The sequence below is a fragment of the Furipterus horrens genome, unplaced genomic scaffold (assembly GCF_987537825.1).
Source record: "Furipterus horrens unplaced genomic scaffold, mFurHor1.1.pri manual_scaffold_17, whole genome shotgun sequence".
Taxonomy (NCBI): Eukaryota; Metazoa; Chordata; class Mammalia; order Chiroptera; family Furipteridae; genus Furipterus; species Furipterus horrens.
In genome coordinates, this window is record NW_028327187.1 from 83467253 (window position 1) to 83484183 (window position 16931).

The following is a 16931-nucleotide window of genomic DNA, read 5'->3' on the forward strand; positions in this document are numbered from 1 at the left end:
TAGCCCACAGTGGGACAAGCTGAGGACCAGAAATGTTAATTCACTTTGCCCAAGCTAGTAAATGGCTGAGCTGTGGTTCTTAGGAATTCCGAACTCCAGAGCTGTGACCTTAAAAATCATTGACAAAGATTCCCAGACTTTGGTCCTAGGCTTTCCACCGTTCTGGAGACCCTCTTAGGGAGTTCAAAGTCAAAACTATTTTTTCACTGTTATTCTCTCTTGCATGAATGGTGGAATTTTCCAGAGGCTACATGATATAAGAAAAAAAAAAAAAAAGGTTTTGGGGGTGTCCTCAACTTTTAATTGTATAAAAGGATCTTGAGACCAAAAGTTTAAGAAGCATTGCACTAGGTAGGCCAGGGTTTCTCAACCTAGGCACTGCTGGCATTTCTCTATTGTGGGAAGCATTATAGGATGTTCTGCTGCATCCCTGGCCTCTACCCACTACAGATATCAGTAGCACTTCTCAGTTGGGACAACCAAAAGTGTATCCAAACATTGCCAAATGTCCCTTGGGGGTGGGGCAGGATTACTTCCAGTTCAGAATCACTGCACTAGGCTATGCCATTCTTTTTTTCTCTCCTAGGGCTCCTGGCCCTACCTGTTGGTGATAGCTTTTATTTTTCAATTACACTTGACATTCAATATTATATTAGTTTCAGGTGTATGTTGGTCCCTGTGGCTCCCTGCATCTACCTGTAGATTGGCTATCCCCACCTGACCATCCCATACACTCTCAAGACAAGCTTATGATTCTGGATGTTTGACTTCCTTCACTTCACCACTCACTCCCACAGGCAGTAACACACCGTTTTTCCACACCTCTAGGCTCATGTACACAGGTCCCTGGACCTGGAGTGTCCAGAATACCCTCTCCCTGCCCAATTCCAACCCCATCCCCATACACACAATCTCACAACTTAAACTTGAGTTTAGCCTCTGCAGGGTAGGGATTCTTTATTACTGATTCTAAACCCCTGCCCAGACCTGGTACAGATGAGGGGGTCACAACTCAGCTGTGTAAACTTGAAGAGAAAAAGCACCCTTTCACCTGGGGGACCAGAATGTCATCGAAGTTTGGCACGTGGCACATTGCTCTTCAAGCCCAGCTGCATCTTGACACTCTGAATTGACTCTCCTCATTGCCTCTGCAGACTCCCTCTCCCCATTTACCTAGGTGGCCTCTCCTTCCTACCATCCAAGAGGCCTCCCTCCCAGATCTGGACTGTCTCTCCACCTTCCAGAAGCTAACTTCTGCCCATACCAATGACCCTACCATTTTCCAGAGCCATCATGTGAATGAATTCTAGCCCTTCTTAGTAACTGGCCTGGCAATCCTGCCCCCTTTTGAAAGGTCCTCATTTTCCCAGCCTCCCTTGCTGCCAGAAGTGGACATACCATCTTATTCTAGCCAAGGGATGGCACCAAGAAGCCTGCAGAGGAACTTGTGGAAGCTGCAGACCTGTTACAAGGCAACAGGCAGGGACGGAAGATGCCTTGTTTTCCCTTCTTGGGGGACATGGCAGCCATTGTGGAACCATAAGGATGCAAGCTGATATATGGCTTAAGTGCTTACAGGGATACAGCAAAGTGATTGGAAGCCCTTGGGTCCCGCTGCTGAACTTCAGTAACCAGCCACTTAGTTAGGCTTGCTATTACCTGCAGCAGCATTTGCATGGCTATGCCCACCCCACCTATTCTTCTAAGTTTATTCTTGGCTTTGCCAAAAATAGTGGGACAGAGGCTGCCTCTCACAAACTATTGCATCCTTCCCAAGGTCATTTCACCTATGCCTCACTATGATTTCCTAGACACCAATAATCCAAACTTCCAGTTCCATTGGTGGCTCCACTCCCAATTTTTAATCCAAGCATTATAGGATTCCCCTACCTATTCAGTGGTCCAAAATCTTAAGTCTCTCTCGAACTGGCCTGTCTCATGGTGTCTGGCTCAGACATGTGGTGGTTATACTGGGCCTCTCTCTGCCTCACCTCTCCACCTCCTGGTTTTATTGGGCCTTACAAGTGTCTTTCAAACAAACAGCTTCTCTACACCTTATCTCCACCCTCCATCTGGCTTCCTCATATTCTTGGGTATATCTAACTCCTCTCAGCCCATCCCGGTCAGCCTGCCCTACCTGCTTCAATTCAGTGTTCCACTGTTGCATGTGCAACCCCTCAGATGCCTTTTTCAGTTATGACATGTCCCTGGCCCACTCCCAGTGTTCTCTTCGATGATGGGGACCAGGTATGAATTTGCCAAAGTCCTAGTACTCACCCTGGGTCAAGTCCACCCTCACCCCTATAGGGATTTGCAGTCACATTTTTCACTTTAGACTTTTTAATATTTCATACAGCGATTATGGTGCATTCAGGAACCCAACCTCCCAAATCCCACTTGGAGGGCCCCCACCCATGCCCTCCCACTCCATTTAAGGGCCCCAGGGTTTAGAGTGGAGGAAGGGGAGGTAACCACCCATCTGGGACTGACCCCAGAGACTGTCCCTGCCCTGCCTCACCCTCCCCAGGGGTTAGGGGTTAACACCTGGGCACAACCCCCCATGCACCCCTCTGTCCCTGCCTGTGCACATACACACTATGGCTCCTCGCTGAGTTGTTCAGCTCCTGGCAGGGCCCCTACTCAACAGCACCAAGTGGGATGGGGGTGAGAGGGCTAGGATAAGGAGACCCTGAGAAGGAAGGAGGCCCCAGCTATAGAACTGCAGGAGGGAAAGAGTGGGGGCCCCCACCTCGTCCATCTCCCAGAGTCTCCGGTAGTCCTCAGGTACCCCTGTGGCTGGGGATGGCGGGTGAGGGGTGGGGGACAGGAAGGCGAATGGTTGAGGCATGCTTTCCCTTAGCCAATCCCAGGGTCTGGTGATGGTCAGGGTTCTGAATAGGGGCTGTGTTCCTGCCTTGGAAAGGCCAGGAGTGGGGCTTCATTGCACAAAATACTGTGGGAGGGCCACACGCAGGGGGTGGGGCCCAGCCAGTCTGTATACAGATATTGCATTTAAAAAATGAAAACCTCATTTAAAATAATTAAAAAACAATGAATGAGACAAACAAACAAAACAAAACAAAACAAAAAAGGCCCACACATGAGGCAGGTGGGGCAGGCAGGAAAGCAGGCAGGGGAAATCTCAGGCCCAAGGCATTGCCACATCTTGTGAGTTGAGATCCCCAGCCGGGCTAGCTCTGGACCCCTGGCTGGCCATGGAGTAGTGGTCCTGGGGGAGGGTATGATGGGGAGGGGTATAGGCCTGGCCTCAGTGTGGGAGGCTGGCACGGCCATGCTGTCCGCCGGCAACTACTAAGACACAGAGAGAGAGAGAGACAAGACAGACCAGGTGAAGGAGCAATGAGAGCTTTGTTAGCACCCAGCAGACAGGCCAATGGTTGGATGTTTGGATGGGCAGCAGCGAACATGTGGGCAGGTGAGCATGAATCAATGAATCAGGCAGGTAGGCAGGCAGCAAGCAGGGAGGATGCAGTTGGGGGCTGCCCTGTGAGGGGTGTGGCATCCCTCCAGCTGCTGCCTGCTGGGGCCTGGGTCTGTGGCTTAGAACTTGGCTTAGAACTCGGTGTCCACCACATGGAAAGCTGGCCTGCCTGCGGGTGAAAGCAGAGCTGATGGCTGTTGGTGAACAAGCAGGTAGGTGGATGGGGCAGGGAAGAGGGCAAAGGCCATATCTACCTGAGTCAGGCATCGACGAAGAGCGAAGGCTGGCCTCCTTTTGTAGCTGGATCTCCTTTAGTGCAAATATGGAAGTAGCTGTGGGTGGAAAGAGAGAGAAGTAGGGAATGACCCACGGGGCCATCCAGGACCACTTCCCATATGGCTCCATTGGGAGAATCAGAAAAAGTTGCCTTTTCTTTGAGATACTTGATTTTCATTTGTCAAATAATCCCACACAAAAACCTGCTACAACTAGGAAAAATGGAATATAGACTATTACATGGCACCAAGAAATCATTATTAATTTTGTCAAGTGTGATAATGGTATTGCAATTACCACCTGTTAAGTCTAGGTGATGGATGGTGTTTGGGATTTGATTTAGATTAGTCCAGTGGACAGATATGTGATGTGGACCAATTTTTTTCGGTGTGATACTATGTGTTCAAAAATTATAGATACATGCTAAAATTATTTATAGATGTATAATAACATCAGAAATTTGATTCAAATTAATCAGAGGGAATACAGATAAGACCAGATTGACCATGAGGTGCTGACCTAATACTTGGGGACTTATATTATTATTTGGTCTAATATATAAACAAACCTAATTTTAAAATACCCATATTAAAAAGTTTAAAGTAAACTCAGATGTAAAAAGAGAACACCCCATATGATTCCATTTTTGCAGAGTACAATGACAGGGAAAATTTATCTAAGCTATTAGAAGTCCATCTAGTGGTAATCCTTGGGGAAAGGCTGGGAATATCTGAAGGAACCAGGAACGCACTTTGGGGGAGCTTCTCATGTCCTGTTTCTTGACCTGTATGCTGGTTTCACGTTTGTGTTAACTTTGTGAAAATTCATTGTGCTGTACACTTATGATCTGGGCATTTCTCAGAATATTCTTTTTTTTTTTTTTTTTCAGATTTAATGTGTTTTATTGATTAAAATATTACATTTGTGCCAATTTCCCTTCCCTCTGCTCCCCTCCACCCGGTGGCCCCCCTCCCTCCAGTTGTCCCCCCCTTTTAGATTATGTCCATTAGTTGTGCTCTCAGAATATTCTTTAAAAGGAAATGTTTACTTTAAAAAGTAAAATGATATTGTATCTATTATTATGTATATTTGACAAATTCCATGAAAGGTAAAGGAACTGAAAACTAAGCAACTTGTTTGTAATAAACATAGCACACATGTGAACAAAGGTGTACTGTACTCCCTTAGACGTGTTGTAGCAGAGTCCTACACAACCTGCTTCGCTGTCTACAGCAGTCCTGTTCCCCACAACCCCCCATGGGCCAGTCCAATCCCCAGCTCCACTCACTGTCAGGAAGTTTGTGGATCCTCTCCCCAAGACTGAGGAAGAATGGATGTTTCATGGCGTCTTCTGCGGAGATCCGATTGCGACCTTCAAACTGAGTGTGTGGGGAGGCAGGGAGTATTGACACTTTCACGGAGCAGGCCTCTCTTCATCCCCACCCCAAAAGCTCCCCATTTCCCCACACCCCCAGCCCCCAAGGCTGGCTCAGGAAGGTAGTCTCACCTGCAGCAGCTTGTTGAGGAGATCAGCTCCATCGCTATCAAGTCTACCACAAGGACAAAGGGACCTGCTTTAAATTGAGTTTGGGCACTCTGGCCCCTAACACCCACCCACACACCCACCAGCCTCACCGGGGTGCATGGCTCAAAAGAGCCTCAGCACGGTACTTGGGGTAGTTGTGTGTTTTAAACTCTTCATTGGACAGGATGCCTGGCCATGTCTCCTCAGTTGGGGTTCCTGGTGGGAAGAGGTGTTACCCTACGTATTTCAGAGCCTTCCTGCATGTTCCCACAGTCCCTAGGGCTCGTGCCTCCTCACCTAAGATGCGGAAGATGAAGTGCAGCTGCTCCTCCACTGTGGAGCCTGGGAAGAGGGGCCGGCCTGTGGCCATCTCGTAGAAAATGCAGCCCACACCCCTGGGCAGGGAGGGCGCAGTGAATAAATATGGAAGCAGTTGACTGGTTGGCCATTGCGACCAAGCCACCCCCTTTACTGCATGGCCCCTGCCACACTTCCACCTGTCCTCACCACATGTCGATCTGGGTGGAGTAGTCTGTGGACCCGAGCAGGATGTCGGGGGGCCGGTACCACAGTGTCACCACCTCATTGGAGTAGGTCTTGGTTGGAATTGACTTGGCCCGGGCCAGACCTGGCAGGTGGAGAGAAGGGGCAGCTGGGATTGAGGTGGTCCTGGGCAGTCTAGGGGACTGAAACTTGGTGGTCATGGGGAAGGGAGAGGCTGGGAGAGCAAGGCTGGGGGTATCACTGGGAAAAAGGGGAGGGCAAGGGTACCAAAATCAGCCAGCTTGAGCTCTCCTCTCTCGTTAATAAGCAAGTTCTGGGGCTTGAGGTCTCGGTGTAGCACCTTCTGCCGGTGGCAATAGGCCAGGCCACGGAGAAGCTGGAATAGGAACAGCTGGGGACCCAGAAGTGGAAGGCAGAGGTCAAAGAGTATCCAGCAACCTGACTCCCAGCAGGCACTGCCCCTCTCCCCCACCACAAACACAGACACTGAGCCCAAAGACTTGTCTCACAAAAGAGGACAGGGTCCCAGTGCCCTCCAATGGCTCCCAGCAAAAAAGCCAAACAGGAGGTTGTTTCTGGGAGATTTGTGGGGTGGAGTGGGTGAGTAGGGGCCCCCTTGCGCCCCTGCATCCTGCCCCACACCCACTTTCACGTTGTGCATGTTGATGATGTTCCCACAGTCATCCAGGTACTGCTTCAGGTCCTTGTCCTGAGGAGAGAAAAGCAGGTAAGAGTAAAGAGGGTCACATGCTGTGGCTCCTGGCCACCTCCCAACCCCCACCCCTGGGACGCACTGCCACCCAACCTTACCAGGTACTCAAAGACAAGGGTGAGGGACTTCTCCGTATGGATAATGTCATGTAGCGTGACGATGTTGGCATGTTTGAGGTCCTTGAGCAGGGACACTGTAGAAAGTGTGGGGGTAACACAGGGGAAGAGTCAGGGCACCACCCTTAGGGTAGAGATGAGGATTAGACAGGGGCAAGCCCAGGGTTTCCTTCTACCTCTGTGCTATTTGGGGTGGTGGCTCAGAGAAGAGTATGGAATAAGAACATGGGATTACAGCCCCAGACTTATGTGACATTAGATTTTCATAACCCAATGTTGGTTTCCAAAAGGGACCTTGCTCTAACCCTCAATACACAGGCCTGCAGCTTCATGTGAAAGTGAGTATGCACACTCAATTTCTATGCAATTCAAATTGCTTGCATGTGATATTCAGACCATTAACTACTGCATGAAGTGAACTGGTAAGCACTTTCAGGGATGTTCTCAGAACCAAAGTAAGAATCTTGCTTTCTAATTCATCTGCTTCTTATCAAAACAGGACCAGATTCCTGGTTACCTTGATTATTACCTAGATATGTGATTGATGTGCACTTTCTCATGAAGCCCAGAGTATTAGGAGGGAAGTACCAGAATCCCCCTGTCTCTGTTCTCACCATGGGGCATGTGTGCACGCCATGGGGAGTGCCTGGGAAGCCAGGGGCAGATCTTCCCAGATGTCAGTACCTTCCCGGATGGCGGTGCAAGGTGCCCCCTCTTCATGTTCTAGTCTGATCTCCTTGAGTGCCACCAGGTTGTCTGTGAGCTTGCTTTTGCCTTTGTAAACAGTGGCATAGGTACCCTGGGAATGAGGAACAGTTATAAGAGAGGAACTTGAGGCTGCAGAGAGTTCTCACTGACCCCCATCTGCATCATGGGCCTCCCAGCTGTCCCTCACCTCGCCTAGCTTGTCCAGCTTGATGTACGTCTCCAGTTTCCCAAAGCCAATCTCAGACTGTGGGGTAGAGTAAAAGGTTGAAGCAAGCTCAGGGGGCGGTATGGGGGGAGGAGGGAGGGCAATGGGAGGAGGAAGAGGAGGAAAGGACAGAAGATGCTCACCAGGCTGACACGGCGGAGGCGGCGGCTGAGGGGCTTGTCAAAGATGGGGCTATTGAGGGTCAGCTTCTCAAGGTAGCCCTCGGGCAGCCGGATGTCAGCTGGTAGTGATAGGCGCTTGTTGATGTCCTAGCAGACAAGATGGGAGAAACAGGACCATGAGCTCCACTGCCTCAGGTCCGACCCTCTTTTCCAGTCCCACCATCACCCAGACAGGGGATTAAGCACCTCAGTGGAGATCTTGCGTGGGGGATGGTTGCGCATCCGCACCCTCACAGGTGACTGCACCTCGTCCGAGGATGTGGCTGAAGCCTGGTCACTTTCCCCGTCAGACCCCATCTTCAAGTCAGATCCTATCTTCAAGTCCTCATGTACAATCTCTGGTGGTGTAGACAGGGGTGGGGGCAGGCCAGGTGGAATCAGGAACCCCAGGACACCCTCTTCCGCATGAATACATTCCCTCATCACACAGGTGTGCATTCAGCCCCCAGAGCAGCCTGGGGTCCCTCAGGGAGTGAGTGGCAAGGCCTAGAGAGGTTCAGACAGGTCAGGAAGGTTGAATGGGGGCAGGGGGAATAGTCACCTAGGGAAGTACCCGGTTCCAGGGGTAAACTGAGACTACAGCTACCCTGGGGCCAGGGGCAGGCAGAGGTAGCTCAAGGCCCAGGGCAGGCAGGCGCCAGGAGGCCTAAGGGGGCTAGCAGAGTGCAGGAGAAGGGTAAAAGGAGGCTTGGGGCAGTTGCGGCAGGGAGCACACCCTTCCTCCCCGAGGTCTCAGCAGAAAGCCAACAAAAGGGGCACAGATGGACAGACAAAGGTTATTAAGAGAGGATGACAGGGAAGGGGGAGAAAATGAAGAAAGGAGAGTGAAAAGAACACAAGTCTAAGAGGCAGCACGTGGGGACCAGTCAAGGGGGTCAGTAGACCCACCTGGTGCAGAGCTGAGTAGTCCGCGTCCAGAGCAAGGTTCCCCAGGGGCAGCACGGGTGGGGGCCTCTCCAAGGTCATTGCCGCCGCCACCACCACTCTCATCCAGGCCTATCTGTTCAGGGGCACTATTGGTCTTGTCTACACCTCGGCCCCCTCGGAGTGTCATCGACAGCTGCCGTTTGATCTTCTTCATCCGATCCATGGCGACCTGAGAGGGTGGGGGTGAGGCATAGATAGGAATGGGTCCCATGTTAGCAACTGCCTGACTACCACAGGCCCCCTAAAACCCATGACAAACTAATGAGGCACATGAACTTGTGTCAGGGTCGACCCAACCACTGTGGAGCCCTGGAACCACTAAGGATTCCTGGAAACCTGGCATGGATGGCGACCCTTGTCAAGTGGTGCCTCCCCACCTACAGCCAGCCACTGGGTACCCTGTTCCTAAGTAGCCTACCTGAGTACTGAGTCTTAGGAGGCTGGCTTAGAGCAAGGATCCAACCAATGGAATGTTGGTATCTATTGGGGCAGCCTTGCTGTGGGAGCAGACAGCTCCACAGCAGGCATTCTTGGATACAGCAGCAGTGATGAACCCAGCCGTGGGTGGGGCGGAGGGATTGCCCAAGACCTCGGATCGACTGACATGGCCCTGGCTACGCCCATAGAATGACATATTCTGCCAACAGCTCAACATCAATCCCAACTGCCAGGGAAGACTGCTCCTTATGGCCTTCCACCTTCCCTAGCAACCACTATTATGGTGACTGGTGGACTACTTCACTGATCTACCCAGAGAAGGGGTGTGAGGAGGGATGGGTCCTGTGCAGACCCAACCCCTAAGGGTTATGGGGAGATCTCAATGCATACCAACTGCCCTGAGGGCTGCTTGAAAGGCTCAATCAGGTTGGGACTCATAGGGTCCCACCCAGATTTTTACAAGCCAGGTCATATTTCTCCTTTACTTGAGAATGTGCATCTCCCGTATAACCCCCAATAAAATGTCCCAGTCCTCAATGTGGCCCACAAGGTCTTACCCCATTCACCTCTATTACCTCTCTGGCCTCACCTCCTCAATCAATCACTGCTAGCTGCTGTCCTGCAATCACACCGAGCAGTCCTATCTCAAAGCCTCTGCACTGGCTGTTCCTCTAGATTTCAAAAACAGCTTACTCCCTCACCCTCTATAGGTCATTGCTCAAATATTATTTTTTCTTTTTAAGAAAAGATTTTATTTCTTTTAGAAAGAGAGGAACGGAGGGAGAGAGAGAGGGGAGGAAACATTGATGTGAGAGAGAAACATCAATCTTGAATATGCCCTGACTGGGATCAAACCCGCAACCCAGGAATGTGCCCTGACTCGGAATAAAACTCGTGACCTTTTACTTCGCAGGATGACGCTCTAACCAAGCCACACCAGTCAGACTACAATTTTCATAGATAACCCTCTACAAATAACCCTATTTAAAATCTCAACCATTCTGACCTCCCTCACCTTGCCAACTATCCCCCAAAACGCATCACGTCCTCGGAGATCACACCATCTACTTATTGATTTCTTTATTTCTTTACTATCTGTCTCCTCACTACCATAACTAGAAGATCAGCTCTGCCAGGGTACATTTCTGTCTGTTTAGGTCACGGCTATATCCTGAGGACCTGGAACAGTGACTAACACAGAGCAGATGCTCAAAAAGTGCTTATGGCAGAAATTAATGGAATCAGAGGGCTAAGGGCCTACAACCAACCTCTAACAGGGTGAGCAGGGAGAATCCCTGCTACTCATGAACAACCCCAGACAAGGTGTCCCAGGGACACTGGCATCGGCAGGAAGATGACCTACCTAGATGGGGCTGCTGGAGAAAATAGGGCCACCAAAAGGCTTAGGCTGGCCTTCTTCTGCTTCCTCCTGGGCTCTAGGCCAGCAAGGAGGGGGAAAAACCTGGCCCAGGAACCATCTGGACTCACAGCAGGGCCTAAGATGGCCCTGGGCCCAAGGGAAGTGAAGCTAGATAGGAGGTCGAGGATGAGGCTGGGGCTAGATCTGAGAAGTGGGTCATCTGTTACCTTGCAATCAGGAATTACTCTGGCAGTCCCCACACCCTGCTTCTGCCTGCCTGACCTTACCACCCTCAGGAGGGGCAGAGGGGCCAGCCTAGTAGAAAGACCACAGTAAAGAGGATGAGGTCTATCCAGAGAACCCCGGATAACAACAACAAAATCCTGACACAGAAGGCTAAACACTGGACCTGAGGCTGAGGAATGTGAAGCATGGCCAGCCCTCAAAGACTGTCTTGTGTCCATATCGCACGGATACCTAGTTGTGGCAGGGAATGAAAGAGCTGGAGGTTGGGGAGACTATAAGTGGGGCTCGATGGACAATGAGAGGGGAGCCATACGGAGTCATGGGTCTATGACCTCTAACTGGAAACTCCAAGGTTTGGACATGTTCCAGAGTTCAGTTTTTGGGAGAGTTTAGGAAGACTGGGTACAAAATCTTAGTATCATGCAACACCCCCAGCAGTGGGGGGGGGGGGGGGGCTGGGTAGGCCCCTGTGAATAAAGCCACTTGAACATTAATATGCAGTAACACTTGAATACTCTCATACCCAAGGATACTCATTAACCTCACACCACACGACCATTGAGAATTCAGTTATCACACTCTACTAACTCCCATTGAAACATACTATTCTCATCCTATCTGGACTTCCACAAGCACACACTGGACCTTCAAGAAGGCCTCTACATTTTAACTGTTATCAGTACCTGCAATTTCCCTTTATCTCTAACTGCCGCCAGCACACAAAGCCCCAACAGAGCACAGAACTTTCTAAGTTAACTCCTACAACTGCATTCTTGGGCTCCTCCCAGGCCCAGCTGCCTGTCAGCTTCTCCAGAGCACTCATCCCCTACCATAACACACTGTTCCCCCTACATGATTCTGACCCCTATTAACATGCACTTGGGACCCTCTACAGCTGACCCACATTAGCACTCAATGGATTTTCACGCTGCCCTAAATCCTATTAACACAAAGTGAACCTTGCAGATCCCTGACCTGTTTTTCACTCACACTCAGACACCCCTCTGCAGCTATGACTATCATGAACACATATTTTAGCCCTTCCACTACCCTGTCCCCACCACCTCCCATCAGCGTAAGCTAGACCTTCACTTCACCCTGACCCCTATTAACACACACTGGGCCTCACACAGTGCCTCCCCATTAGTACACCCTGAACCCTTACTCAGCCCTATCTCCAGGGACAAATACATTGTTCTATAATGGCCTGACCTTCATTAGTGCACACGGATCTTCATTCAGCCCAACCCCCCATTAGCACACACTTCAGCCATCCTGGCTCTAATCTACGTTAGCACACCTAGAGACCTTCACTTATTCCTGTTTCTTATTTCTCTTTGCTTCAAGTCCTGCACAGCTATAACCCCTGCTGGTTCACACTTGGATCCCTTTGCCCTGATCTTCCTTATTGCACACTAGAAACCCTCCACAGCTCTGTCCCCTGGAACCTCAACACATGCCAGTCTCCCATGGACCCAAGCACACAGTGTCTTCACAATGTTCTGACTCATTAGCATATTCCAGACCTCATACAGCTGACTCCCCCCACTTGTACACATTTAAACTCCTCCATGGCTCTAAACCTACATTAGCAGTCACTCAAACTTCATATATCATCCTGCCCTGTCTTAGTGTGCCCTAGTCTCACATCCCCAGTCCTCATGGGCACACACTAATCTCACACCATCTTGATCCTGAATACACTCACTGAACCTCTTACACTTAAGCTCGGACACTTCCCTCACCCTCCTCACCCCATGTATCCACAACTGATAGCCATTAGCACAGGCTCAGATTTCTACCACTCTGCCCCCATAAGCATAGACTGGGCCTCATACTACCCAGACTTTTATTACTACAGGAACATACCCTCTACAGCTATGACACCCATTAGCAAACTGTCAACACTCTTGTTCTTCCACTGCCCTGCCCTCCATGAGTACACTCTGGGCCCTCACACACTGCAGTCCCTCATGCACAAATACGCAGTATTAACACCATCCTGACCCTCATCACCATACACAGGGCTTCAAACCTTGATACCTTTACTATTTTATCTCCGTTAACAGAGGACCCTTCTACAGCTAGAACACTGTTTGCATATCTCAGCACTTCTGTGACACCCGCTCACCTATTATATACAATTGGATCCCTCCACCCCTTGCACCATCCCATTAACACATACTGGGACCCAAACCTTACACAGCTCCGACCCCTCCATTAACTCAGGCCCCCATTAGCATACCTCAACTTTCACCACTCTACTACCCATTTCCTCAACCTCTTAGTCCTTCGATCACCCCGTTCCCCATTAGCACCCATAGTACTTCCCAACCCCAGATCCTAGATCCGGCCCAGGGCGGGGCCAAGGTCAGGGAGGCCCTGAATGACCCCCTGTCCCGGTGCATTCTGGGCAATTCGATGCGGAGAGGGGGCCCGTGCCAGTAGTGCAGCCTAGACCCCTGGGTACCGCCCGGGGTCTGGGTTGGTTCTGCAGGAGAAAGGGCAGCCCCCACCCCACGTCTCGGTGACGCGCTCACCGGCGGGGGCGCGCGAGCAACCTCAGCGCCTCGGGGCCGGCGCGGAGGCGCCTGGGGCGGCGGCCCGGGATGAGACCGCGCGACCTCCTTCTCCTCCTCCTGTACGCCGCAGGCGCCCGTCCCAGTAGTCTTCGGCCATGGCTGTTGGGCCCGGGCCGCCGCCGGCTGAGGAGGAGGAGGCGGCGGCGGCGGCGGTGGCTGAGGCGGAGGCGGCGTCCCGCTCAGCCGTCCATGAGCTTGGCCGCTGCGGGCGATGCCCCCGGGCTCGTAGGTGTCGGTTCGAACCCGAGAGCTCACGGCGGCTCGCGGCTCAGAACCCACTGCTCGCGGAGACCCGGCGGATCCCAGGGCCGAACAGCCTACGACCCAACCACCGCGCGCGCTGTGCTCCGCGCATGCGCACGCACGCGCTGGACACGGTGAAGTAGGAAGGAGGGGACTCACCTCGGACTGCAAGTACCAAAAGACCCGTCCACCGCGGGAGGGGGCGCAGCCATTGCGCGCCCACCAGGGAATGTGGCGCCAGCCCTGGAACGGCGCCAGGGAGAAATGTAGAGGTTATTTAGTACTCAGTCCTGATTTTGCTAGAAGTTTGCTAGCAAGTGGGCAGCAGCTAGTAACCTGCGTATCAGTCACTATTCGTTTCCCCTACTCGTTCTCACTTGGTACGTCCCCACAGAGGCAAACGGGACTTCTGCAAGGCGGAAAAAGACAGATGAGGCAGTCAGTCACAGGCCTTTGAGGTGCCTGGAGAAGCAGGAATGTTAAAGGTTCACGAGAAGATGACTCCCGAGACAGGCGACCTGGAGTTAGTGGCCTTGACCCGCCCAGTTGATCTGCCTCCCAATCCCCCCCACTTCCACACCGCTAGATTATTCCCACTGTGGCCGTGTGCAGCTCCGCCCTTTGAGGTTGTCGCCCAGCCAATCGGCCTTGTTCCCTGGGGTGAGGCTGTGCAAGAATGAAGGGCGTGGCTGGGCTGAAGAGGCGTGATTTCGCTGCGTACCAAGCTGGTGCCGGGTTTTCATCGCCAGGGGCGGGCCCTCCTTTTTGTTCTGAGCTCCTCTCATCATAGGTCGAATATCCAGCATGGTGATTGGTCAAAAGAGCATTCAGTCGACTTTCATTCTGCCTTTAACCCCTCCCATCTCCCTTAGCAAGGCTCACGGGGTGGAGCTTAGACTGGAAAGAAAGGCGGACCTTTAGATGTGGGAGTGCATTACTGAGAATGCTTGAGACTTTGGGCCAAGACCCCGGTTTTTTCTACGATTCGTGCGAGCTTTTTACGTTTGCGTCCTGAATTGGGTTTTCCTGCCACTTCTCAACTACCTTTTTTTTGCCCGCCAGAGCCCTGCCCGTGGCTCTCCCGGCTCTGGGTTTTCTTTTATTTACTGGGTGCTTGTGTCAAGCACTGCCAGGCAAACCTAACCCCTCACCCCTCTGCCTGAAAAACTATATACCAAGCCCAACTCAAATGGTGGCAATGTTCAGCAGGCCTTCAGGGACATCTCTCTCTACACTGCACCCCAGTCCAAAGCCAGCTTCCCCATCTCTCCTGGACTCCCCTTTATGACAGCCTTGCTCACAACAGTTTTTCAGTAAGGTTTATACTAATGGTGATATACCAGACCGTGATGGGAACAGAAATAGTTTTTAACAAGTCCACTGCGGGCCAGACAATCAGGTGTATCACTTCTCTGATCTCTCCTACTCTTTCTTCTTCCTCTCACCTCCGCTCTAGCCATAGGAGTCTCCTAGTTGTTCCTGAATAAAGCGGGCACAATCCAGCGTCTGGGACTTTGCACTTGTTCCCTTTGCTGGGAATGTTTTTCTCTCAAATACATGCCTCATCTCACTTCTTCCAAGTCCTTGCTTCAGTGTCAACTTCATGAAGTCTTCCCTGACTACCCTATTTTATTAAAAAAATATTTTAATTTTAGAGAGGAGAAAGCAGGGAGGGAGAGAAACATGATGTGCTAGAGAAATAACAGCTGCCTCTCTCATGCCCCCAACTGGGAAACTGGCCTGCAACCCAGGCATGGGCCCTGACTGGCAATCCAACTGGCAACTTTTGTCTATAGTCTGGTGCTCAGTCCACTGAGCCATACCAGCCAGGGCAGACTACCCTATTTTAAAATACTTAAGACTTTTTGAACAGCACCAATCAATTTTTAATACAATTTACTTACTGTGTTGTCTGAGTCTTGCCCCTGCCCCAAACGGATCTTTTTGATCCACTGCTGTCTCCAATGCCATAAGCAGCACTCAACGTTTGTTGAATGCCTGAATGGCAAATACTTCTAGGCAGAGATCTTGTCCCACCCTGACCTTTGTGCCTGCTAGGTGCAGGGGACTAAGTCACTCAACCCCTTCCCACTGAGCCCTATCCTGATGGTGTTATAAGGGTAGACAAATATAAGTAAAATGGCATGTATTGGGGAAATAAGATGCAAGCAGGATTCATGGGCTCTTGATGAAAGGTGTCAGATACAAATAAAGTAGCAAGGGGATCTAGGAGCTGTGGTGAAGGGACAAGTGTCTGGATAATCAAGCTGTAATGGAGGACACAGTGAAGTGTCTATAATACCCATGAAGAAGCTGGGATAAGTGCAAAAAGGGGGCTGAGGAATTTTGTTTGACTCAGATGCTGCAGTAGGGGAAACAGTGGACAAAGTTGTGGAGTGTTTGGGGTTCTCTAGGGCAGCAATAATGGAAAAAGTGCCTGTGGTGGGAAAACGTCCACTGGACCTAGGCAGCTAGCACCACTAAGTAGATGGCAGAGGTAAAGCACCTCAGTCTCCAGTGTCCTGGTGTGGAATGAAAGGTGTAAAAGGATAAGGCCACCCAAGGGGGGGGGGAGTCATGAGGAACGTGGCCAAGGACACACACAGTAGCTAGGGTCTGACAGTGACTGGCCCAGGAGGCAGTGGGTGTGGGGACAGGATGTGATGGTTGTCAGGCCAGGTTCATGGATAGGATGCACTATTCCCAATAACCAGGTTTAAATGAAAGGACAAGGAGCCTGTTTCTAAGCGGCTGGGTGAGGGACAGAGGTATGAGTGGCATCCTCAGGCACAAGGTGGCCAGACTGGTGCTTTCAACTGTCTGAATTATTCAGCTAAGACCAAGGACAGAGCATGCAGTCTGGTGGGGCCTGAGGTGAGCCTCCTACTGTCTACTCTAACACATTAGCAACCCACAGCTGACTCCTCAAAGTTAGGAGGCCTCAGGACAGACTGGCCAGGGGGGGAAAAGGGAGTGGTGGGAAGAAGGATGGCAGGAAAGGATCTTTTCCTCTACAGATGTCCTCAGCTAAATGTTATCATAATAACTGCAGGCCCCTCCTGCAGCAGGGAGGTTGAAGAACTAAGGGCACCACAGGCATTCCTGGCACCGAGAACCATGATAGCAAAGGCTTGTCCAGGGTCTGAGTGCCTCAAGCTGGGTGGGAAGGGATCTGCCCTAAGGAAGTAAGCCACGCTGACCCAAAATCAATATGGGAGAGTGTTAGAAGATGTGGAAGGCAGAACTGGAATCCAGATCAAATAAATTGGTACCTGTTCTCTATGGCCTCAACAATGCCTTCACTCCTTCCTGAACAGGGAGTGCTGGAGGAAGAATGTGGCCATTCCTACATTATCTCTGCCCAGGAAACAGGCAGCTGGGGTGGGGCTGAGCCCTTTGGGCTCATATGAATCAGAGCCCCAGGAAGTCCCTTCCTTCCTTGGAACCAGCAGTGTATGCCACATC

The 16931-nt window shown here is 51.2% G+C and overlaps 1 protein-coding gene across 7 annotated transcripts; it reads right to left on the bottom strand.

The window, feature by feature from the left end:
- Nucleotides 1-2322: 2322 nt before the first annotated feature.
- Nucleotides 2323-13678, bottom strand: CDK16 (cyclin dependent kinase 16). Of its 7 annotated transcripts, none has more exons than XM_090264219.1 (16): nt 13626-13678; nt 8559-8766; nt 7857-8008; nt 7632-7757; nt 7471-7527; nt 7260-7374; nt 6558-6652; nt 6394-6456; nt 6015-6138; nt 5751-5871; nt 5541-5638; nt 5354-5459; nt 5226-5289; nt 5007-5097; nt 3697-3774; nt 2323-3312 (listed from the first exon to the last, which is right to left on the bottom strand). In XM_090264219.1, exons 2-16 carry the CDS (start codon nt 8758-8760, stop codon nt 3269-3271), a joined length of 1536 nt encoding a protein of 511 aa, XP_090120345.1. In that variant the 5' UTR covers nt 8761-8766; nt 13626-13678; the 3' UTR covers nt 2323-3268. The 7 variants fall into 7 exon arrangements, with proteins under 7 accessions (XP_090120345.1, XP_090120349.1, XP_090120351.1 ...); XM_090264223.1 differs by lacking the exon at nt 13626-13678 and adding an exon at nt 13182-13582; XM_090264225.1 differs by lacking the exon at nt 13626-13678 and adding an exon at nt 13182-13581 and having other exon boundaries at nt 2323-3309; nt 5226-5268.
- Between the last annotated feature and the right edge of the window lie 3253 nt (nt 13679-16931).